General features: G+C 49.9%; 9 protein-coding genes across 9 annotated transcripts; 4 read left to right on the top strand and 5 right to left on the bottom strand.

Moving 5' to 3' along the window:
- Positions 1 to 401: 401 nt before the first annotated feature.
- Positions 402 to 1,267, top strand: N7519_009068 (uncharacterized protein; the record flags this gene model as incomplete). The annotated part of the gene is made up of 2 exons (XM_057295841.1): positions 402 to 748; positions 814 to 1,267. 2 exons carry the CDS (start codon positions 402 to 404, stop codon positions 1,265 to 1,267), a joined length of 801 nt encoding a protein of 266 aa, XP_057143723.1.
- Positions 1,268 to 2,097: 830 nt separating this feature from the next.
- On the bottom strand, positions 2,098 to 3,990 carry N7519_009067 (putative NAD+ kinase Utr1; the record flags this gene model as incomplete). The annotated part of the gene is made up of 3 exons (XM_057295840.1): positions 2,098 to 3,554; positions 3,581 to 3,852; positions 3,965 to 3,990. The coding sequence occupies 3 exons, from the start codon at positions 3,988 to 3,990 to the stop codon at positions 2,098 to 2,100; spliced, it is 1,755 nt and encodes a 584-aa protein (XP_057143722.1).
- A 1,074-nt stretch (positions 3,991 to 5,064) lies between these two features.
- On the bottom strand, positions 5,065 to 5,965 carry N7519_009066 (putative exosome complex subunit Rrp46; the record flags this gene model as incomplete). Its single annotated transcript, XM_057295839.1, has 2 exons — positions 5,065 to 5,478; positions 5,540 to 5,965. 2 exons carry the CDS (start codon positions 5,963 to 5,965, stop codon positions 5,065 to 5,067), a joined length of 840 nt encoding a protein of 279 aa, XP_057143721.1.
- A 1,010-nt stretch (positions 5,966 to 6,975) lies between these two features.
- N7519_009065 (putative potassium/sodium P-type ATPase) lies at positions 6,976 to 10,393 on the top strand (the record flags this gene model as incomplete). The annotated part of the gene is made up of 6 exons (XM_057295838.1): positions 6,976 to 7,229; positions 7,289 to 7,415; positions 7,473 to 7,567; positions 7,623 to 9,513; positions 9,564 to 9,641; positions 9,674 to 10,393. 6 exons carry the CDS (start codon positions 6,976 to 6,978, stop codon positions 10,391 to 10,393), a joined length of 3,165 nt encoding a protein of 1,054 aa, XP_057143720.1.
- Positions 10,394 to 11,396: 1,003 nt separating this feature from the next.
- Positions 11,397 to 12,434, bottom strand: N7519_009064 (zinc-binding alcohol dehydrogenase family protein; the record flags this gene model as incomplete). Its single annotated transcript, XM_057295837.1, has 1 exon — positions 11,397 to 12,434. One exon carries the CDS (start codon positions 12,432 to 12,434, stop codon positions 11,397 to 11,399), a length of 1,038 nt encoding a protein of 345 aa, XP_057143719.1.
- A 1,217-nt stretch (positions 12,435 to 13,651) lies between these two features.
- On the top strand, positions 13,652 to 14,492 carry N7519_009063 (putative EF-hand calcium-binding domain protein; the record flags this gene model as incomplete). Its single annotated transcript, XM_057295836.1, has 2 exons — positions 13,652 to 13,715; positions 13,771 to 14,492. 2 exons carry the CDS (start codon positions 13,652 to 13,654, stop codon positions 14,490 to 14,492), a joined length of 786 nt encoding a protein of 261 aa, XP_057143718.1.
- Positions 14,493 to 16,039: 1,547 nt separating this feature from the next.
- On the top strand, positions 16,040 to 16,795 carry N7519_009062 (DUF3632 domain-containing protein; the record flags this gene model as incomplete). The annotated part of the gene is made up of 1 exon (XM_057295835.1): positions 16,040 to 16,795. The coding sequence occupies one exon, from the start codon at positions 16,040 to 16,042 to the stop codon at positions 16,793 to 16,795; it is 756 nt and encodes a 251-aa protein (XP_057143717.1).
- A 649-nt stretch (positions 16,796 to 17,444) lies between these two features.
- N7519_009061 (ferric reductase family protein) lies at positions 17,445 to 19,493 on the bottom strand (the record flags this gene model as incomplete). The annotated part of the gene is made up of 5 exons (XM_057295834.1): positions 17,445 to 17,842; positions 17,897 to 18,058; positions 18,124 to 18,712; positions 18,769 to 18,830; positions 18,890 to 19,493. 5 exons carry the CDS (start codon positions 19,491 to 19,493, stop codon positions 17,445 to 17,447), a joined length of 1,815 nt encoding a protein of 604 aa, XP_057143716.1.
- A 1,901-nt stretch (positions 19,494 to 21,394) lies between these two features.
- N7519_009060 (basic helix-loop-helix domain-containing protein) lies at positions 21,395 to 24,508 on the bottom strand (the record flags this gene model as incomplete). Its single annotated transcript, XM_057295833.1, has 3 exons — positions 21,395 to 21,534; positions 21,590 to 23,522; positions 23,546 to 24,508. 3 exons carry the CDS (start codon positions 24,506 to 24,508, stop codon positions 21,395 to 21,397), a joined length of 3,036 nt encoding a protein of 1,011 aa, XP_057143715.1.

Genomic DNA, 24,508 nt, shown 5'->3' with positions numbered 1-24,508 from the left:
AATTACTATACAAAAGATACTTAATCCGTCCAATTCACAATCCAACACAGCCCACACGGGAAGGCTGCTGGGGCGGCTGGATGCCAGACACCTCATTGGCTGAAATCGGGGGCTTAGTCGGGGGCCAAGGGTTCCAACCTTGGAAGCAAATGAAACGAGCTATACGAGACAAGGACTAAAAAAAACGACTTTGATTTGACAATAGAGAACATATGGAGTCAGACTCACTCCCTAATCCTGTAAATTGTTAATTAGCAAGCGATCGCCCATTAATACCAGGGGACCCTTTATTGCACAATCGCGCTGATCTTCCTCTCGTTATTTCACCCCCAGCTAAGGCCTTCCTTTCCTGTCCCAGCGCGATTGTCTACGCCTCGTCTACCCGTTTCCAATCCAGAAAGATGGATGGGCTTGAGGTTGTTCCGGAGCAGCAGAAGGCTGGGAAATACGAGAGCGGACTCGAGGTGGCTCCGGAGCAACACAAATATGACAGCGGACTTGAAGTAGCCCCTCACATGGAAAAGGAAGTCCGGAGGGATACGGCGGGTTTACACTACGTTTCCGGACCGACAAGTGCAAGCCCTGGCATAGTTGAAGACGGTCCGCCGGAGACGAAATCTCCGCGCAAGAGGATATGCGGCCTGTCTTCCACGGTCTTCTGGGTGTTGGTAGTAGTCGGCGCGATTGTGGTCATTGGAGCTGCAGTTGGTGGTGGAGTAGGAAGTACGGTTTCGAAGAAAACAACCCCGTACGTGGACCGTCCAAGGCTCCCTTTTTCACTTCTCAGTTATATCCTAACATAGAAAGTTATAGCAGCGGTAACAGCGCCGAGCCAGCCACTTCCACATCTCCCTCTACGGACACGGCATCAGCCACGTCCTCCGGCCCTGTTACGTCGGGAACGGTAGGCCTCGCTGGGAACCCGTGTCCGCGAGCAAACGAGACAACAGAGCGCGGTTCTGATGGGTCGCTATATACGTTGCTGTGTGGTGTTGACTGGCCAAGAGGCGCGGACGCGGCGACCGGCGGCGGAAAAGTGCAAGATTTGAGCACTGAAACCGAGTATACGTTGAACGCCTGCATTCGTCGATGTTCAGAATGGAATAAGGATGAGTCGAACAGGCAGGATTGTATGGGAGTCGTGTATTCTGCGAATTTGACGGCTGCCTTTGATGGTGGACAGGGGGGGAATTGTTTCTTGAAGAGTAAGGTCGGGAATTATTTCCCTAATTCTAATACTTCTGTCGCGGCGGGGAGATTGGGTTGATGGATACGGTTTTTATAATAGCTCTTTTTCTTTGTTCTATTTCGCCTTGGAGCCAACGGGGGTTTTCGACCACACCGTGTCTTGGATGGAGAGAATACGGAAGCTTGTTCGATGTAACTGCGTGTCCTGAGTCCCAACATATGTCCCCTGTTTCGGATATGAGGGGACCTACACCGTGCGACAAGCTTTCTTTCAAGCTGCCTTGGCGTCGATTATGGAGCTGGGATCGTTGGCATGGGAAACTGGTTTCTGGATCAAGCCCTGGGCCCCAGATACTCCCAAACGAGCACGCCTTGAACAGAGCGTATCTAAGCTGTCCAGATCGGGTGATAGCTGAAAGGCGTCCTGGGCATCACATTGGTCCCCTCCACAGTTTCATATATATATAATAAGTTTGTGTCAATACCGACCTTGGGGGAAATGACGGCCCATACCTTTCTTATGCTCTCCATGATCCAACGAAGCATAGAAACAAAACGAGCGAACCCTGGCGGTATTCTCGTCTGTCTAGATCAAATGACAGCATTCAAGATCTGGAGGTGATGGCAGCAAGCCGCGAGACAAATCGTAATTGGCCCTTGGAGCCTTTCTATTCATGCCGTAGAGGCAACATGTCATAATCTATTGACACAATATCCAATAACAGTAATGCAGATGCTTCCCTGCTCGAGCCGTGTCGGAAACAACATAGGTACAATGCAAACTAAACACCGAGCGAAGCTCATCACGCTGGGTTTGGGAAACAAAAACTTGAAAACACCGAGATCCAGACGTTAAAAAAGGTATAGAGCACAAAAGGGAATCGAAAATCGCTAACATGCACAAGAACATCACATATTGAGCAAACTCATTTGCCGACGCATGGGATTGGGCGATAGAGCGTCTCCATCCTCACTGGGACCGATGCCGCTATCTGTACCAGTGAGGGGGGTGTCCATATCGATGTCCCACTGCTCGTCTTCATTGGGATCACTGTTTGTATCCGCGTCGGCATCGCCACCGTCCCAGCTTTTCTGGACCGCGCCGCGGGTGTTCCACCGCAGAGCACGCTGAACGCTTGTAAACCATTCGTTGTTGTTGGAAACAACTGTAGGGAATGGGTACTGGCTAGCTTCGACAGTAACGTAGTCGCCTTGACGGAGTTCGACGCGGCCTTTACCGTCAAACGAGCAGTAGGCTGTGGATCGGGAAGATTTAGGGACTGCAATACGGAGGAGGTGGGAGTCTGAGAGGACCATTGGGCGGAAGGAGAGGGTATGTGGGCATATTGGGGTGAGGAGGATGCCTGGGATGGATGGGTGCATAAGAGAGCCGCCGGCGGATAGAGAGTATGCCGTGGAACCAGTCGGCGTGGAGAAGATACAGCCGTCCGCTTGGACAACGGTAAGCAACTCGTCGTCGGCGTAGAGCTCCAGATTCGACACATAGGGAGACGGGCCGCGGTCGATGACGAGCTCATTCAATACTTCGAATTGCTCGCCTTCCTCGACAGCGCCCACCTCTGCTCCCTTGCTCCGGTCTTTCCGATATACGGTACATGTGAACCGCATGCGCAAATTGACGCGCATGCCCACCTCGCCCATAACGGCATTAAGCTGTGATTTGTAGTCGGAGAACTCGAAGTTCGTGAGGAAGCCCAGGCTGCCCAGTGAAAAGCAGAGCACGGGCGGAACCACGCGCTGAAAGAGCCATGATGTGAAAAGAACGGTGCCATCACCACCAAGCGTCAGCACCAAGTCAAATTTATCTGGCGATGTCCAGCACAGATCTGGCGTCCAAAAATGTAACATTTGTGCAAACATTGGGTCTTTCTGCAACAGCCCCGGAGCATCAAATCGTTTCGAATTCCGCAGCTTCGCATCTACATAGACATTGACTCCTAATTCATTTCCATATCTTGAGGTCGAAAGCAGCCACTCGGCAACTTCCCGCGTCAAGTGTACCAGGCTGTTATCACGTGCCTTGGTGACAATCATGACATTTCGCACCGCCCGTTTGATAGGTCGTCGCTGTAATTGCTTCGACACCTCACGAACTCCAGTTGCCGTCTGAACTAGTCGCGAATGTGACAGCCACTCGTCGTCGGCGATTTCCTCCAACACCTTTTTTATGTTGACAGCATCATCGAAGCGTTGATGGAAATAACATGGCGATTGCAGTATTAAACGTGCCGTAGCAGGCGATCGATCAAGATACCCACTCAATTGAAGATTGGAGAGGGCGGTAGAGAGGTTGTGGGAGGAGGCATTGCTCCCCGCCGTTGTCCGAGGTCGGAAGGCGGGGAAGCCTGGGTGGATTTATTCGCGAGCATACTCGACAAAGAACTCGCCGAAATATCGGCGTTATTTGTGGGGATCGAAGCCCGGGATGCCAGGGCTTTCAAAATTGTCTGTCGTGGTATGCAGTCGGTCGACAACGCTTTCTTCGATCGCCGATTAATCGACCTCCGGCGAAACTGCCGCAATGCTGGGGATGGCAGCGATAAGCCTGCCTCCTCTTGAGCCGACTCTGGGATTTGTGTAGGCAGCACGCTGTTGGCTCCTCGAGGGAGATCCTGGCGATTGTCCTGGGTCGAGGGTTCTATGCTGAGAGCATGATCGGGGAGGAGCGCCGCGGTTGTTGGGGGGTGGGGCTTTGGTAGACGGAGATACAGAGGGGTGAGATGGGGTTCCTGTAGAGAGACTAAGTGTGTCAGACCGTAGGTGATCACGGCTGGAAGCCATCGGCTTAGGCGGGTAAATAAGAGTAATCAGAAATCAGAAAAGTGCTCCAGGGCTCCAGGGCTCGGATGTAACGGGGATTGCGGATCCGAAGTCTTGAGATCGCAGCTGTGTCCCCCGTCAAGTCGTGGACCCAGTTGATGTTGATTCTAGCGTGTTCCACAACCCTTTTTGGCTTTTTGGGAGATCCTTTCTCCTTTTTTTCTGATATGTCGACAAGGATGCGGATAAAATTGAGAGTGGATTGGTAGGGTAAAGATTGGCAAGAATTGACAAGGATTACACCAAAAGAAAGAGCTTCCTTTTTTAGGAGGATGACCGACCACGGACCTCGAGAATCACACTAAATTAGAAGATTATGGGGATTATTTACATTGGTTTCTCACGTTTTGGCGAGATTCCCCAGAAACCTCTATAATTGGTGCCCAGGTGAGTCTGACCAGGCTAGTCATCGCCAAATGCGTACACTCGCGCAGTGCGCTCAGATAAATGACGTCTACACCGTCATATCAGACATATATTAGAATTACAATGATTACAATGATTAGGATGATTACAATGCTTATAGGTAATGATAGGTGGTATTTGTTTTGGATAGTCCATACTCCGTGTTACTCTGTGCAGTCATTGCCCAGAATGTCGGTAAAACATGTATCCCTCTAACCCTAACTCGAAGTGGGCCATTCTAGCGCCTGCTATGGAGTGCAGTTCCAACTGTCCAGCGCTAAATCACTTGGCAAGATTGGGCCAAAACATTCAAAGCTGACGGGGGCCGTCCGGAATCCAACAGTTGGGGAACCCCAAACAACCCTCATATGCGGCAAGGCTGTCGCTTGTGGCAGCTGAATGAAGCATGTTGTACATGCAGCGGCAATCAGGTGACGGTGCCTTAACCGGGTGTAGTACTCGATCAACTGTTTTGTGGCACCGTCGTATCCCTAGTTGAGGGGAGATATAGCGAGTGCTTCAGGGAAGTCATGTGCACAAGAGAAGGGGACCAGGGGTTGACCGATCGACCTGTCCTATTTTATCGCGTCTCACTAACTCTCCGCAAATTTGCCGTGGGCGCAGTCTGCCTCAGATAGAGTCCAACTTGTAGGCGTAGTCGCTGTATACCTGGTCCTCCACCGTCTCCCTGATGAAACCGTTCAAACTGGCGCTGGCAGTGCCTTCGCCCATAGTAACGTCGCCATCAGCGCTAGCGGCTGTCTCGCCCTGACAAATGGAGAGCGCGCGCTCACGGACAAGTTCCCAGGTATCAAAGTCAAACCGACCCTCGCTTTCGTTGAGCAAGAGGTGGTTCTTCGAGGAGACGGCGAAAACATGGAGGGACACAGCAGCCTTGGCGGCGGCCGGGGACGGGTCTCGCACAATATCACCAGACTTGGTTACACAGAGGAGGGTCGCGGAGAAGGTCATCGATAGAGGAACGGAGGCGGATACCATAGCGAGCAAGCCAGCATGGAGGAGAGCGGGGAGAATAGTAAGGTACTAGATAGATTAGCCTGGCACATCAAAGTAGTAGGAATAAAAGAGGTTCTGAGAAACTCACAGAGTCACCACGTTCCACGTTCTCTCCTCCGACAATAGCTAGGGTGAGGACCACGCCGCGGCGGGGGAAGCCCTTCTCCCGTCCAAGGACAATTTTCCCTAGCACAGACCGCAGGATTCCTTCGATATATCTTTCACCGACGCCGGCAGTTGTCGTACCAGGTTTGACAAAGACCTCCACAGTGGCTTCCTCGGGTTTCAATGCGTCACGGCGTGCTGGGAGCTCAATGGGCGCGTTGACTGCGCCCAAGATGCTGTAACCGGTGGCTGGGCATTTGTATGACGCTGAACCGTCGGCACGATTTAATTGTGAGAGGGATGCTATCGGACCGACCATATTCACGATAGAAAGGTAGAAATTGGGGAGCTTCTTCAAGTGTTCGAAGAGTTGTGAGTAGCAAAGTTGTCTCCCGCAGCGATTTTTCATGTGCGGGCCGTTCTTTGATTGGCCGCCTTAGCTGGGCTTGTACTCGGTACCTTATTTGTTGCCGGTCCCTCATATACTTTTGCAGTACCAAGTACGAAAAGTGTCATTCGTTGCTTCCTTCAATGGTTCCAAGGTTCCTACCATTGCTACTATTTACCGTGTCTACTCTGTAGTATCCCCGACCAGAACTGGAATCTTCTTTCAACCTGACTTGGGGCATGTCACATACACCGCTCTGAGCGTGACCAGTGTCACTGTTATCTCCGATTCGCTACCAATTCCTATGGGTCGCAGCAGCGAAAGTAGACGTGTCAGTCCAGGATGCCGAGCCCTTGGAATGCCACCTATTCAATTAGCCGAGAGATTGGCAAGGCAGCTATGCTCAAACAGGAAGATGCAGTCATGGGCTTCAAAGAACCAGAACCACAACAAATAGGGAATTTGTGTTATCCGGTATTCGGCTCGTTACCTATGACCTGAGCAGAGATTCCGACAGTCAAAGTACGAGAGGGCATCACTAGGATTCCGATGGGCCGTCAGCCTTGGTCCAGGAATAGCACGCCACGACTGCCGAGAAGCCAAGTCCATTGTGGCTTCAACCCCGGACTGGGACGCCACCAATCCCAATGCAAGGAGCTTGGAGTCCCATGATTTAACTGGACAACAGACCAGGATCTTTGAAATTCCCACCAGAGCCCAGAGGAGCCTAGCATTTCCGTGAGTGGGCTGCCCCAATGACATCGTAGCTTCAGGATGTGATTAGGGCCGCCCCTCACAGCCTGGAGAACCCCCTCTTCTGGATGAAAGTAAGTTGACCATGTGCTTTTGATGTGCATGGATACTTCTCGCATACAAATTCCGTTTCTAGGTCATTCCTTCATCTTGCTACTTCCACTTCCCCTTCTTAGTGCGAACATACTTTTTCCCTACCAAGCTTGACGGGTATCCATCGGGGGATTTACAGGCCATATAACTTATTTTTACCGCTTTATTTCCCACAATCTTATTGAATGGGCATAGAGATAACTCCAGATGTCGAGGAATCGACAGAGCCTCCTATATGTCCTTTTACGGAAACCAACCCTCAACCCGATGTGACAACCCGACTATGTACTAAGCCCTGCAATACCGACAAAAGGTCTATCTCGTATACGCCCGATCACACTACGTCCTTGGAGCCCCAAGAAAGTAAAGAAGGGCCCGGCCAGAACGCCCATCTTATAGAACCATCTGAGCTCGCATCCCTCCTCCATACAGATCTCCGGTGCGTCAATGTCTGGTGTACCCGAATATAGTCAGACTCCTTATTAACATACGCCTTAGAAATGGACTCTCCAGCACCGAAGCGGCCTCCCGCCTCGAGCGCGATGGTCCGAATACCGTGCGTGAAATGGAGGGTGTCTCCGTCTGGGGGATACTGCTAAGACAGGTGTCCAACAGTCTGACACTAGTATGTTAAACATAGATCTATTAATGTCATCGACAAAAATAGCTGACATAGAACAAGGTTCTTCTGATCACTATGGCCCTATCCTTTGGAATCGATGATTACATTGAGGGAGGTGTCATTACCGCTGTGATTCTTTTGAATATAGTTGTGGGGTGAGTATTTGAAATCTACCCCCATATACTACTTGGGCTAAGACGCGTCTTCTAGCTTCGTGCAAGACTACCGCGCCGAAAAGACAATTCTTTCGCTGCACCGTCTCTCCGCTCCAATATGCAAGGCCATCCGAGAGGGCCGCACTGCCTCTGTCAAGGCGGAGTCGTTGGTTGTTGGCGACATCGTCCAGCTAACAGTTGGAGATATTGTCCCTGCCGACCTGCGCTTGTTTGATGGCATGAATGCTTCAATGGATGAAGCACTTCTAACAGGAGAATCCCTCCCCGTCCTCAAAACCCCTCATCTAACCCTATTATTGTCTGATATACCGATCGGCGACCGAACCAACATGGCCTATTCTGGCTGCAGCACTACACAAGGTCGTGCAATGGGAATAGTCACCGCAACGGGGATGAACACAGAAGTTGGGAAGATTGCACAACTACTACAGACACAGCCCAATCTTGGGGACTCGAGCCGTCTTGTTAAGGCGGGGAAACGGGTGAAGGCATTCTTCATGAATGTGTTGGGTTTGGTTGGTACGCCATTGCAAGTGAAGCTGAGCAAATTTGCACTACTGCTTTTCGCACTGGCAGTTCTGCTCGCCATTATTGTCTTCTCGGTCAATAAATGGGACGTTCAGGGAGAGGTTCTCATATATGGCATCTGTGTTGCCGTTGCCGTCATCCCAGAATCGCTGATTGCTGTCCTCACCATCACAATAGCCGTGGGTACAAAAGCAATGGCTAGGGGGAATGTAATTGTCCGAAAACTCCAATGTCTTGAGGCAGTCGGCGGCGTCACAAACATATGTTCTGACAAGACAGGGACCTTGACCCAGGGAAAGATGATAGCCCGCTCTGCATGGATCCCCGGTGCTGGGACTTTGACAGTGAGCCAGACTACAGATCCATTGGACCCGACCAGTGGTCTGGTCCAATTAGACGAGATTGATTGGAGCTCCAACCAACCTATCGAAGATAATCCTGCACTGCATACCTTCCTACGAGCGCTTGCTCTCTGCAACCTTTCCGCTGTCCACCATGACAATCAAGTATGGAGTGCTGTGGGTGAACCAACGGAAATTGCTCTTCACGTTCTGGCTTTGCGCTTTGATTTTGGAAAGGACTCTGTGATGAAGAAAAGGCAACTCCAATTGCACACAGAGTATCCCTTTGATTCTGCAATCAAGAAGATGACCGTTGTCTACGACAATCCACGGGACAGGATCAAAGAAGTGTACACCAAGGGTGCCCCGGAGACCGTTATTCCTCACCTCACTATTGCTGAAACAGAAAAGCAAACTATACGAGACACGGCCGATCGGATGGCGGGCGAAGGACTTCGCGTTCTATGCGTCGCATATAAGACAACGCCAGCCGACGATGAATCCCAAATATCCCCGCGAAGCTCTGCTGAATCAAGTTTGCAATTCGGGGGTCTTGTAGGGCTCTACGATCCCCCTCGAGTCGAAACAGCCGCAGCCGTACGCAAGTGCCAAATGGCAGGGATCACAGTGCACATGCTCACTGGTGACCACATCAAGACAGCGACAGCGATTGCGTCGGAAGTCGGTATCCTTGACCGTGTCGCAGCAGTTGTCAAATCCGGAAGACTGGTAATGGCTGCGGATGAATTCGACAAGTTGACCGATGCGGAAATTGACGCGATTGAGGAACTGCCTCTTGTCATCGCACGCTGCAGCCCTGCTACCAAGGTCCGGATGGTAGATGCGATGCATCGCCGTCAGGCATTTTGTGTTATGACGGGAGATGGTGTCAACGATTCGCCTGCTCTTAAAAGGGCTGATGTTGGTATTGCTATGGGCAAAAATGGTAGTGATGTTGCCAAGGAGGCTGCCGATATGGTGTTGACGGATGACAACTTCTCTTCTATTGTCAAGGCAGTTGAAGAGGGTCGACGACTTTTTGATAACATTCAGAAGGTAACTATCTCCCCTCAATATTTAATTTAGTTTACTGACATCAACTTTAGTTCCTCATGCACCTGCTCATTTCAAACATCGCACAAGTCATCCTCCTACTGATCGCTCTTGCCTTTAAAGATGAGGAGGTGACTCAGTCTTCCCTCTGTCTCCACTGGAGATCTTATGGGCGAATCTCGTCACGTCTTCATTCTTAGCCGTCGGTCTTGGACTCGAAGAGGCCCAGCCAGATATCATGTATAGACCACCACACGACCTACGCATAGGCGTTTTTACCCGTGAGCTCATTGTGGATAAAATGATCTACGGAACCTTCATGGGCACGCTTTGCCTCGTGTCATTCGTCTGCGTGATATACGCCGCCGGATCGGGGACGTCTTCTTTAGGCGATGGATGTAATGAGGAATACAACCCAAGCTGCGACGCAGTCTTCCGCGCTCGCGCCACAACATACGCAACACTCACATTCCTCCTCCTTGTTACAGCGTGGGAAGTGAAGCACTTTTCACGTTCCCTATTCAACATGGATCCGATCCGAAACTCCAAGACTTTCTCGGTTTTCTCCACCATCTGGAAAAACCGCTTCCTCTTCTGGGCGGTCATGGCTGGCTTTGTCATTGCTTTCCCCGTCATTTATCTTCCAGTTGTTAACCAACTAGTCTTCAAACATCATGCTATCACCTGGGAATGGGGAGTGGTTCTTGGTTGTACATGTGTCTACCTGTTGTGTGTTGAGAGCTGGAAGGCTGTGAAGCGGTCGTTGGGCATCGGGAGCGGAAAGAATGCAACTCTTACTCTGGAAGATGCTGAGACGCGGGCGGGACTGGCTACTCTTACGCCTCTATCGATGAGTGCGAATGCGAGCGTGGAACTGAAGTGATTTGGAATATGGGTCTGATTGGTTCAACATCAAGTCGGCCTTGAATTGCTGCCTCCGAGGCGTTCAACACGCTTCTATTTATTCATTTTCTCTTCTATAGTTATGTTCCCAGAATGAAATCATTGGCTTTTGATATATCTTCAACTAGCATGGACTTTCCTCGGGGGTAAGATGATCATGATCGATTCAAACAATATTATATCCCAAAGAAATGGAGAAGACTGGGGAACCTATTCGGTTAAATGCAAGGACATCTAAGTATAATCAAGGCTGTGCCCAGACAGCCCTGGAGTGCGTGCCCTTTTCTAGCGGTCTTTCCATTGATTTTATGAACTTGTTTGCCCACGAACCCCCGCTCGATCCACCAAGAACGACACCAAATCAGCTCTAAGTATCGGATAATGCCATGTATGCGGTTCTCCATTTGTCGATGGATGCTTCCCCCAACAGAGACTAAACCTAATGCGAACAGACGATCGATCTAATTGGCCATCGCCATGACCTCGGGGAGCTTCTCCAGTGCCGAGGTCTCCGCGCCAGCCCGGGAGTCCAGTTTAAAACCCAGTGTGAAGACCGTTATGAAGAATTTACTCAAAGTTAAATGAGCAGTTTTGATATGCTTTGATATGCTTCCCTGGCGTGTTTGAAGAAACGTTCGATTGACGATGGTCGCAATTGGTTTGGAACTAGTCTAGGCTGACAAGGCAACAGTTAGGTGGAAGTGGGATTTGATGCGAGGAGGTGAGGGCCCCCCCTGCACGAAAAGCAGGAGGATGGCTCGATTGGTAATCCGGTTTGAGATGGATAACGACCTAGAAAGAAGGGGCAGGTGACAAGAAATCCTGTTTTATGGAGATTCTACATTGGTAATGTCAATGCCAACTAATGGGAAATATATGACTTGGGATAAGTGCAGATAAAACTCGGTAGTTCAAGAAAGTGGGAATAAAAATGATGGCTATGGTACTTTAAATCATCCAGTAGACAGGCAGTAGTGTCTTATTTAGGGGGTCTCGGAAACATTGTAGACCAGCTTCGCGCCGCTGACCTTATCCTCCTTGAGCAACTTCAGCCCCTCGATCACACCCTTCAATCCATGCTCGCCAACCTTAGGGGGGTGAACCTTGACCTTTCCTTGGGCGAGCAGACTCTCGGCAATGGGAATGAACTTCTCAGCGAAAGCCTTGTCCTCCGGCTTGGCGGGGAAGGGAACATCTCCGAAGGAGAACGCCTCGCCGATGGCGGTATAACCCAGGGTGAAGCGGCTATTGACATTGGCACGGTCAATTTTGACGTTCAACAGAGCGCTATACTCGCCGCCATCGGTGGAGATAGCATTATCGCAGAAGGCAGCGCTGGCATCCAGCGAGATACAGTCGAATACGAGCTTTAGGTTGTTATCAGTGGCATTGCGAATTTTAGCAGGGGCCTGGGCGTCCTTGTAGTCATAGACCTCATCGGCGCCAAGGCTGCGGACCAAATCGAAGTTATGCGGTGAGCAAGTAGTCAGGACCTTGTAGCCGGACAGCTTGGCGAATTGGATGGCCAGCGTGCCGGTCGCGGTGGAACCGCCGTAAATCAGAATCGGAGTCGCGTCCTTGATGGGTTCGGTGGGCAGTGCAAGCTTCAGACTCTGGTACAGACCCTGGCCCACGGTGTTGATGCCCACTCCGAGGGTGGCGGCCTCTTGGAAGCTCATGTTTTCGGGTATCTTCCACTGCACGTCACCCTTCACCACGATGTATTCGGCGAAAGTGCCGTCCTCGGGCTGCACTGCATTGGAGCCGTGTGCGAATCCACATACGCGGTCACCCTTGTTGAATTGCTTCTTGACATCCTTGCCGACGGCCTCGACAATGCCTGAGTAGTCGCATCCGACGAGAACACCAGGAGGGGCAAGGTAAGCAATGTGCTTCCAGTCAGTGGGGTTCAACCCCACACTGACGGTCTTGACGAGAAGATAGTCGTCGCGAAGCTTGGGGATGGGTCGGTCGGTGACCAAGCTTTCAGTCTTGGGCTGGGTGATGGTGACTGCCTTCATGATGGATAGTATGATGTGGATATAGGAGAAGGGAATTGAGAAGGGAAATTTGGAGATTATCGAGTATTAAATAGTTCAAATAGTTCCAAGGTTCCAAGGCTGATAGTTGTTGATTACAAATTGGAAGTATGACGAAACCGCTCCACCTGATATCCACCCGACATCCACTTCTCTGGGATCGTCTCAAATATTGCACCGACTCCGTCTTAATCTCTCCGTCTTTATGCGTGAAGAGCGTTGCCCCTGGAAGCAGTTTGATTTATATTTGTGCACATCAATGCGCTACACAGCCTTTATCACGGGGAAACCCCAAAACCCGTGACATTGGGCATCTTTCGATTCACTTTGAGGAATAGGCCCCAGTCGATACTCCATCTACGCATTCTAGGCTTGATTTAGTCTTTTGACCGATTTTCAATGTTGTGCATCATGTTATCATTGGCATAAACACGAGTGATACAGCCGAGACTTTGATGCATTCAAAGTATCCATATTGTGTCAACCATTCAACTGAAACGAAGGACTCTCGTGGCTTTGGTCACAGATTTATGGAAAAGACATGACAGCATATCTTCCATACCGCATCCCGAGGTCTATTCCTCACAGACGAATGGTCAACTTTCCAAAACTAACATTTGCGCCCGCAATGGCACATTCAATGAGCTTTCCTGTCACCATTGGTCAATATATAAGTAATACAATTCAGAAATCAGGTGCCAGAAAGACTGGAAATATGGTCAGAGGAGACTGATATCATCTCTCAACTACCATATATACCAGGCTTGGTATACGGAGAAGACCGGCAGATAAACTACTACCAACCTTGGAATTCACGGAGGCTACAAGATCTTTCAATCTACTCTTCAATACTCCTATTATGTTTCTTTCCAGTGCGCAATAACGTCCGACATGCCAGTATATGAGTGTTTGAGGTAATGAGGTTCTCCGCCTAGCCGGTGCAAGGGATATCAGCCAAGACTGGGAGCAAAACCAGGGTTCACACAATTTAAGAACAGTTGTCAGACCTATATCTTGTTATTCGAGTCCAAACCAACGGACTTAACCTCACTTGATCTCTGTTCAAAAGTCGTCCTGAATCGGCATATCGGATATCGCGGGGTCAAGTCGGTTAGTGCTTATCCGCATACACAACCCCTCCCAAGTCGAATTCCTTCCGAACTCATACTTTGACTCCAACCAGCATAAACCGATCAGCCATGAAGAAGGTTCTTTGTCTCCACGGCAAGGGGACCAGTGGCAGTATCTTCCGCTCCCAGATTTGTTAGCCACCCCGCAGTCCGCAGGTCTCTCCAGTCAACTAATCTCCACACCCCAGCCTCATTCCGCGCCAAACTTCCCGACGACATACAATTTGATTTTATCGACGGCCCATTTAAAAGCGACGCCGCCGCAGGCATAGATATCTTCTACAGCCCGCCGTACTACTCCTTCTGGGAAAATGATAGCGTCGACTCCATCCGAGCCACGTACGACTGGCTAACTGACCATATTGCCAAAAACGGCCCATACGATATCGCGCTCATGTTTTCACAAGGCTGCGTCCTGGGCTCTAGTGCTCTCCTCTTCCATCAGGAAGAGACACCCCATCTCCCGCCACCGTTCAAAGCGGCGATTTTCGTCTGCGGCGGCGCCTCGTTGGGTGTTCTTGAGGAAATGGGCTTCCATGTTTCTGCCGAGGCGCGCGAGCGTGATCGTGCATCCCGGTCTGCACTAGCTCAACAAGCTACCTCGTCGGCGCTCCTGGCCCACGGTGCGGATCGGTGGACTGGTCTCAAGACTCTAGATAGCGGGCTCTCCGAGGACGAATTGCGGAAAGAGATTACTAGCCCCTACCGTATTAATGTTCCGACGGTACATATTTACGGCTCGAAAGATCCTCGGTGGGCGGCCGGTGTGCACCTCTCCGGTATCTGTGAACCATCGAAACGGCGCACCTATGATCATGGCGGTGGGCATGAAATTCCTCGAACGGCTGCCGTGAGCAACTCGATTGCGGAGCTTTTCCAGTGGGCTATTGCACAGAGTGGTTCAACTTGAACACTGATGGTTTAGTTCATATCGTCATGTCCTCCTCACATGTTTTCTTAATTTTTGTTTCCCTTTCGGTACTTGGGATAGATATATACAACATACACGGAGTGGAAATGCGAAGTTCGGGCCCTGCAAATGTATTCAATAGATGCACGACCTTCTGGTTAGGATCTGAAGAACCTGAGTTATCCCCATGGAGAGCAGCAATAAGTCTGTCTTCCAAACATTCATCGGGAAAAATATTCCGTACCCGTCTAATCTGTAACGTATATAATCCGAAACGCCAGGCGGCAAGGCCCGGACAAGACCCGATATTTGATCCACTCCCAGCCTTGGTATTCACGCCTTATGAGCCCTGTACTTTGTACTCTGCATTATATTCAGCATTCGCTACAGCAAAAGCAGTTTATAACGAATCTGCATATACCGAAAACCTAATCTTTATAATCGGAAACCGGTGCTTCTTTCGATGTGATATAATAATGAAAATTTGCCGTTACGGAACACGAATGTGATATGGCCCCCAAAGCTGAGACAGTCAATTTCGACCAATCAAAGTGCTTTGGTGACATTCATCATTGTGCCAAGCGGCTAACGCACCTATTAGCGTGCCCCACCGGATAAATTGTAAAGATTAGGTATCTTTAATATAGCAACCCCATACAAAAGGTACATAGACAGAACGTGAGCATGGCTTCGAGTCTCGAACTAACTGGAGAGAAAGTAAGAAATTAATTTATAATCTAAGTCTATCCTAATTAGTCTGTACTAATATTGACACTAGTTATACGATACCTATACGATATAGAAGTGTCAAGAGTACAGAAGCCACATAAACGTTGGATTCAAAAGTTTAACTTACTTTAAACCCTTGGGATATCCTACCACGGTTGATAGCAGTTGATAGAACATGTATCCTTGGATGTATTCGAGACATATTTACAAGGTTAGATGTGTATTCTTGTATATTCCGGCATCTTCTAAGTAATTCTAGCGTTGAGAAAATCGTTGTACTAATGTTGTGTTCATGTATCTTTTGTATGAAGTCGCCATATGAAAGATACCTAATCCTTACAATTTATCCGGTGGGGCACACTAACAGAGTGTATTAGCCACTTTGCACGAGACCTCTTTCCTAGGTAGAAGCTTGGCCCACCTCTGACTCGTGGACGGTCTCCGCGAGAGTAGTGGCGAGTCTAGCCCTTGGATGAAAATAAGTCAATTAGCAAAGGCTTTTATCGAAATATGACCTTTACAGACAAGCAGGACATCGGCCGATGCTTGTTGATTCGCATGTAGCATTGTATGTATATGTAAAGTACATATGTACGAAGACGAGCATTTTCCCGTGTCTCAATCGTTTCGGCCTAAGTAGTAGCTTTATTGTATATCACAAAACCCACATCGGAACATAAACTCTATCGGTCCTTCGGTCCTAACCTAATGGTTTCAAGTTTTGCCTTTTAGCCCTAAGCACGCCACGCTAGCCAGCAGCAATACTTTCGCACTAGAAATTCCCAACCTCAACCTCAGACCATTTACCAATATCCATCATGTGGGAAGAGATGCTCAAGCTCACGCAGGCCGAGGAGTCCAAGGAATTCAAGTTATTCGCGGCGCTCGTCGACGGCGAAGTCGAGGTCGAAGACGCAGTACAATGGGTCATAAACACGACGATGGACAGACTAGAGAACTACGGACCAGGAGGAACAATCGAAAAAGCCGACGCAATAACATTCATAGCTATCATTGAGCTGGCTATGCAAATCGATACAACGCAGTATGGACCCTTGGTCGACTTCCTGTCCGAATTGAAGCTGTACAATGCCGTCGATTCGTCGACTGGTCTCGTCCTAAAAACACAAGATGGAAGCAGGGTCTGGTCACATCTACCCTCGCTCAGTTTCTGGGCGGGTGAATTATGGAATGATCGCGTGACACGTAAGCGTTGGATTTCTGTACTTTTGCTTTTTGCTTCTGTAGCGCTAATGGATTATTTCCTAGACATCTGTGACCCGAATATGGAGCCTGATCAGCAGATCAGATGGGCGAAGCTGAATATCTTTCTCGCGCAAGCGACCCAAGCTGCTGATGTTCAATATACTTCCCCGTTGCAGGTGTGGATCAGCGATGCTATGGACGAATCTCATATGGGACTTTGTGGACTTCGTCATGTGTTCGAAGAGGGCATTCCCCCTGAACAGCTTGCCTCGACGGCTGGTCTGCTCGGCGTGTGCTACTGGATTATTTGTGCTGGCGATAGATTGTGGGAAAAATGTACTCAACCGCCGCAGATACAACAAGTATGATGGTCGGCCTGGGGAAATGTATTCAAAACGCGGTTGGAAGGGTTTTGAGCGCGACAGGTGGGATGTATGGGTGCAAGGGCTTCGTGATGTGAAGGCTGCTTGTACATCTGGTCAGGAACTCGTGGAAGACTTGATAGCCCGTGCTCTGTCCAAAATAGAGCATGTAATGAACAATGAAACGACATCCAGCTAAGCTTTTTCGATACTTTTAACATCTAATAGAGAGTTCTGGGAATTCCTTGGAATAAATGGTGGGGTTCTCTGCGCCCGGCAATGATTTGCGGCTGATCATACCCTAAGTAGGTGCAGAGAGGCACGAGAGCCTTGGAGCTTGGACGGATCCGTAGATAAACTCTTTGGTCCAATATCTATCGGAATTATGACAAGGGTAGAGAGGAAAATTAATGTGTATTCTCTAGAAACGATTGAGGTTAGCTAAATAGCTAGTTGGGACCTAGTAAACAATGCATCTACAATCTACCAGGTAGAATCAGTCTACTAGTCGAAAATATACATTTGAACTAAATACACACCGATTCTAAAACCTCACAGAGGGTAATGATTTAGAGCTCAACTCAAACCGTATATATAGAAAGATAACGCCAAACCCCCGGAGCCTCAATCACATAACATACTCAGAACAGGTAACCTACCATGAGAATGTCTCCTCAAACAGATCAACCGTCTTCTCCCCTTGTACATTCCTAACAGCCTCCCGCACACTATCGCCCAGGCCACCAGGACCACAGACGCTAACTGCCATCGCACCGATCTGATCTGCCTTCTCTTTTTCTAGCACGGACTGGATACACGGCTTGCCGTGGTGGATGCTAACCGGTACGCTTGGCGGAGCGCATTGCATCCACAGCAAATCCGGTTGGGGTACGTATTCCTCGACCGTGTCTTTATGCGATGTGACGTGAAGGCTGATGGAGAGGAGAAGTCGTGGGAATTGGAAGTATGAGTGCCCGTTCCGGTTTACGGGGCTAGCTAGGGATTCGTGGCCTAGTATTTCGGCCATGAATGTTTGGATCCAGGTGAGGTGGTCTTTCCGTATGTTAGTCGTCAAGTATATAATTATCGCAGGTGGGGTGATCATACCTAGACTGCGGACGATCCAGACCAGATGCACCTTGCGAGTAGCGGTCTTTTGCTCGGTGAAGGTGGCGATAACCTCATTCAAATATGACATTGGGTGGGTAATGCCGATTCCACCAGCTATCAGTAGTAAAGTACCATATGAGCCGAGAGAATGGATACCACCTGTGAGACGTTAGCAATATGTTTCACATGACCAATGATGAATGTCCAAGGTACGGATTCCATACCAAATGGCCCCTCCGCCAATGCCATAGCCTGAATACGTCCTTCTGGGGAGTCCTCCGCCTTCCGGAGCAATTTTTTCGTGAATCCGTCTTGGCCCTTGATCAGGACGGACATGGTTGTAGTCGGCGAGCCTCCGGTGAGAGCATCCGAAGAATCACCCGAGCCACGCTTTTCGTTCACATCCAACGACTCCGATGTCGACGACCACGCAACCGTGAAGGGATGTGATGTCCACAAGCCCAGACACGGCATATAGAGGTACATATACTGACCAGGACGGAAGCGCCATGCGCGAGCCACGGCCACGTCGACGCGAGCAACAGACCCAGACAGAACCTCGACTGTGGCAGTTGTGGGTCTTGAGCTAAGGTTTCGCCAGAGTAGTATTGCAAGTCGACCTGCACGATCGATGCCCCAGAGGATCAAGGTCCCAAGAAGCACGCGCTGTTGCAGCAGGTTTTGCAGGTGATACCAAAGCGCAACGAAGGAAAATATAGCCAGGGCTATGTGTAGGTGAAGGAATAGTTCGTAAAATGAATGTCGGGCCGGCGACAGAGATTGAATGAAAATGCAAATGAATCCAAGAATGGCCTATGGAGATATATGTTAGATGACTATCTGAAAAGCTGGCGAGCTGCATCACATACCAGAAGACCACATAAAAAAAGCTTCTGTTGCCACATAACATATAGAATATAGTCCGTGCCATCTAAGTCAGAAGATTCGATATTAGTGAATGATCGCACCATATATGGCCAGGCCACTCACATAGATAAGCCTGGTCGGCCAGCACGGCGCTCATGTGAATGACCGCGTTGGCTGTGATCACACGTCCCACCCAACGATGCATAAAATTGAACGTATCGAACGAAATACCCAACAGTTGGACCAACGGATTGTTTCGTCCTGCGCCTAGGACCAAGCCAGGCGTATTCATGACTGCCAGATGGCCTGCCGAGTATTTGAGCTGGAACATCTTCTCCGAATAATCACTGAGCCACCAATCGACCGTCACGATAATGAAAATGATGTTCAAGCTGAGGTAGAGCAACAAGCAAATCACTTCCAGTCGTAGCGGTAGAGACCCCATATGAAGCCTGAAGACCCGGAACTCGCGGCTATGGCGATTGCCCCATATCGGGGCATATAGCAAATGTTTTTTCAGGGCCGCGTTGACGCGATTTGTCCGGCACAACTGCGTCTGGTCGGTCCCTTGCCGTGCCACCTTTGATCGTCGACGATGTCGGATACGAATGACGGTTTGCCAGAAAAATAAAAATATCACCAGTCCGCCGACAACGAATAGAGGGACCGCAATCGTCGGGTTCATAGGCGGCTCCCCCGGGCCATTCGATTCGAGTTCGACACCCATCGTGCCATTCAACAGGCAAGGGGAGCTCGAGCTGCAGATCCACTAGGTATGCAGACCGTCGACCACAATGAACATAGATTATCCAACCCTCGAAGGATTCGAGACCGAGGAAGGGCGAGAACACAATAATTGGACGGAACAATGTTGTTAAAGGTACTGAGGTCGCGTGGAAAAGAAGTAAGACGTGGGCATCATTGGCGTTGTATTAATTTCCAGCCATAGACATATGCCGTCATTGACCGCTGCAGGTCCCGCAAGTTTATTCTTTTTTTTTTTGCAGAACCCGCCCTCACGTTTACACGGCAGTAGGCAATTGTGTCTCACATGGCCAGTGTAACGTCGAATCGAGATGGATCTTGCTTGGCATGCTAAGTTTATTTCGAGTGGGGATGATCCGCTCGGCTGAGTGGTGAAGACGACCAAATCTCTGGGAATTTGCCCTGTCATGACCAAATCGAAGGGCATGTGGACCTCAGAATTATGTGGCGGGCTGTGGCACCTTTGCAGGCTTAGGGGTTCTGGAAGGGATCGCCCTATAGACGGAGCCCTTGTTCGGCAACCCGAAAACGGAATGTTGATACCTGCTGCCACTCGGCATTCTTCGTGCCCCAATCGGTCATGCGATAGGAACCAAGAGATGTAAAAATTAAAGAATACCATTTTGGTTCCTGGATTAGGCCGATTTTGCTCGATATCTGCAAAGCAATTGTCAGAACCCTCGTTATCAAGACGCTTAACGTGGATTCGAGCCTCAGATACTCGGTCCAATGGGATGCAACTGCAACATTAGAGACAATGGTCAAGTCCAATGTGGAAACTGTAGCGTAGCAATCTTAAAACCTTGTATATATGACGCCATAGTACACTGTAGTAAGAGTTGGAGGCGCAAAGGCTTCAGAATTGGCTGAGAAATTCTAGGTAGGGTCCGTGTGTATAGAATGACACTGAAGGGACACAATTACCAAACGACTTCCCTTGGCCTTTTTACTTCAGGCCAACGAGACCCGTGAGCTGAGTGTCTTGCAAGCATCGCTAATCATTTCGCTTCACAGACTGCCCGAAACGGAGTGAGAGTCGTAGCGGGGCTGATGCCTTGAACTTGATGGACAGCGAAAGTGGCGAGACAATTCAAGACTGGCCGCAGGGAAACCGAGAATGTCACGATGGGAAAGATAAAGCTGAAATATTTGTATATGGTATGGTGACTACAGGTCAGGAGGTCCATGAGTCGCCAGCGAGTTTCAATAGTGGTCTGAGCTTCCCAAAAGAAAATCGATGCCTTAATTTTTACATTACCTTACAACAGGTTCTTTGCATACAGCATACTATGTACATAATGGTACTGCGCCCAGTCCGAGTTTGAACTCCATCTGAATCCCCTAACGTGACTATACTAATTATCTATTGAAACATTGAAACATTTGAATGAGCCGAAGCTCAAAGCCGAAAGGCGAATCTGAGTGCTTCTGTTGCATCCCGAGGGGCCTAGATTGTTCCATACATTAATACCACCTGGGCACGTCAATACCTACTAAAACAGGATGATATAATAGAACACATAGATTATTTCAAGACCAAAACGGTATTATTTCACCGGAAACAACTTGAAGAATCCCAGCACGGACCATGTCCCATTCTCACTGCGTGACCTCGATGGGTGACTCTGGTGTCGACAGATCAGCCCTGGAGTTTTCAAGTATGTGAATTGATTGTATTTATGATGATGCCATTCTAATGGGCGCTAGGCCCTGTACAAACGCTATTCCTGATACCATTCCATTTCCCTCTCTTTTCACGACCAAAGGTTTCTTGACCATAACCAAACTAGAAATACAAAAGCCGAAAACGCCGTCATTATTGTGTTTGCATAAGTGGTAACCGTGCTGGGAACATTGTGGAACTCAGCCAGGTACCTCCTGCACATTGGGGAGGACATGGGGTGCTGGCTGTTCATCTTCCTCGATAGAGAGGCTGCCATAACCAGTGTCGTTGCTAGCTGATCGTTCCCGACGGAGAAACGGTCTTTGCGCAGGATAATCGACTAGGTCTTGATCGGCATCGCTTTGGGATGACTGGGATTCCCCCCCTGCGCCGACGGGTCCTGCGTTTCTTAGACAGAGCCCCGTCAGGTGCGGTGTGCACAAAATCATCGACATTGATGCCTGCATCTTGGCAGATTGCTGTGCACGAATTGACAATCACTTCTACAAGAGTAGACGAAAAGCCGTAAAAAGCAGGAGTGTAGGCATTTCGGGCCCAATAGATGAGTTCTGCTGATACCCGCCCGAGATTGGGGATGTCGCGGGGGCAGATGGAGACCTTGCGGGTCGGACGCGGCTTTTCTTCAGCTTCGTCGTCTGCAGAGGAGGTGGCCGCCTCTGAGACTGGAGTCGAAGGGGAGGATGAGTCGGAGGACGCGATATAATCCACGTCAGAGGCGAGGAGGTGTAGGAGATGATAGACAGACGAGAACCCAATGAGAGAAAGCTCGACTGGATCAATCGGAAGCTGATTGAACCAAGTGATGGCCTTCTGGATAGTAAAGGACTCAGGTAGTGAGGAGCCGTCACCCGTGGATCGTTCGGTGACAATGGCCGCAATCATGGCACAGCGCACGGCAATGGAGATTTCGTCCCGCACGGAAACTGGTAGGGAAGAATCCAGGAAGTTGGATGAGTGGCTCTGACTTCCCTTTCTCTTCTCCTTCGGTAGCGCGGCAAGAACTGCCCCAACATTTTCAATGCGGTTTTGTTCAAAGAATACTGCTTTCATCACGAGTGCCCGAGTATACGCGGCAGAGAGCACTGGCGCCACATCAAGAGACATGCGAATCTTCTCTTTGAACGCATCACGGCTTGCCTTCGACACCGGGCCCTTCTCGCTTGCTTCGAAATAGTTGAGAAGAGCGGTTTGCAAAAGATGACTGGACCACCAAGCTGCAAGTGCATCTGGGGAACATTGGATAGCCGGGTCCTCATCCACAACATCAAGCAGCACTTCGTCGTCGCCAGTACCCTCCTGGGTTGGACGGTTCCAGGTCAGGTTCACAGCACGTTGAATGATGTTGTCAATCATGACATCATCGCAGTCCAGCTTGATCAGGGCAGCGAGATGAGGGGGAAGCTGATCAGGGTGGCCATCAGGCAGCGCGGCGTTCAGTTCTCGAGCCACACCCCACTGGAATCTGGCAAGAGCTCGCGCAATGTCGTTTGACACATGGAACGACCAGGAGCCCGCCTCTCCGACGTTCCACAAGAGAATGCGGACATGCAAGGCCTTGATTATCATTCTTGTGGGAGTACAGGGGAGTGTGCCGGCAGCAAAGATAGTCAACACAAGGCGGCTCTTGCTGATCTCGGCATCTCCACCGGTGAGTTGAGCATCAATTGCGATATCCCAAGTCTTGACTCGTCCCTTCTCGTCCTCCTCGGTGATTCCGGTGGCCCATGAGTAGAGTTTCCATCCCATTAGGCATCGTAAGACGTATTCAAAGCATCTTGAAGTAACAACATACCACTCTCGGAAGAACCTATGACGTGGAACACCGACCCGTTGCATGCTAGTTAGCCAAGCCTGCCGACGGAAATCACTAGGCGTAAGGGGTGCAGTTGGGCCCTCAGAAGCCGATTTGGATGGGCCACGTCGCGCGATGGGCTGTGCATTGAACAAATAGACAAAAACGATAAAAGCACTACCAACGACCAGCGTTGCTAGCATAAGGAAATGAGAAAATGCACGCGCCTGCCACGAGTACCAGAACTGCTTCAGGTAGAATTCCCAGTGTGCCAGTGTGGGTGTTTGGAAACGGCTGAGAAGCCTGATGGGGAGCGCGAACAGGCCCTTCGACTCGGACTCGGAATCATCGGAGCCCAGACCTTCAAGAACCATCAGACCGGCAAGGGCACCCAGCATATACTTGTTGGGCATCCTTGAACGTCGAGTGGAGGTACCTTCTCTCGCATACTGCGGTTGATGAGATGAGGATGATGACGATGGGTATTTCATATAGGATTCGGCAAAGACTCCTTGCTTTGCAGTTTCAGCTCGCATACGTTTCCAGGCATCAGAAACAGGAAGGAGGCCTTCCGGGGGTTGTGCGAGGCGGGTGAACTCTCGCTAGACACCTCTTCCGCCTGAGAAAACACACTAGGGGATGCACCCGAGCCCGAGTCTGTGGAGGCGTAGTTGCTGGGCGAGGACACAGAGGCTGAGGATGTGGCAGCCTGATCTGCTGCTTTATCAGCCTGGCGGAGCCGGTTCTTCAAATCAGTGTTCTCATCTTCCAAACGTTGGTTGCGAATTTCGAGATGCTTGATGTACTCTGTCGCTTTCGACAAAATGGATGCTTTGTTGAGCTTGTTCGCAGCATTTGCTCCCTCCGCTTCGTCGTCATCATCGGCTGAGCCTCCATTCGGGTTCTTTGTCGACCGAAGGCTGGGAACACTGTCGCGAAGTTCGGCGATTTTATCGTTCAAGTTGGCGCGATACCGCTTCTCAATGACGTTGTGAGCTCGCTTTTTGGCGGGCATTTTCTTGCCCGGTTGCACTGGTCCAGTCACTGTGGTGGCATCGTCATCGCTACCCGTTTTTCGCTTCCGGGTCGTCCCCACGCTTGAGATTGGAGACACCAGACCTAAATGCTGTTGCTGGGCCGTGTGGCAGTCTTGTCCAGGCAGGATATGTGTGTACCCAAGGTTGTTCCCCGAATTGGACTCGGATGGAATTTCCATCAAGCCGAGCGGAAGATTAGGCGAGAAGTCTTTGTAGTTCAAATGACTTGGGGAACTCATATCTGTGTGCGGAGAAATAGATGGTAGATCAATAGATGAGGCCATTGGCTTTTGATCTCCCTCCGAGAACATTGGCTCGTCCCATCGCATCCACTGGGTCCAATCTTGATTCCCATTCTCTCCGGTTGGATGTGTGAACAAATGACCATCTCCTCGCGCCTCGTCCCCACCAGAGTTCCGTGAAGAAAAAAGCTGGAAGTCATTCTCCATATTGGGAGCGGACAT

This window comes from Penicillium mononematosum (genome assembly GCF_028829835.1).
Source record: "Penicillium mononematosum strain IBT 11891 chromosome Unknown utg000005l:1.0-9366267.0:1.0-9372171.0, whole genome shotgun sequence".
Lineage (NCBI taxonomy): Eukaryota > Fungi > Ascomycota > Eurotiomycetes > Eurotiales > Aspergillaceae > Penicillium > Penicillium mononematosum.
This window is presented reverse-complemented; position numbering and strand designations above follow the sequence as displayed.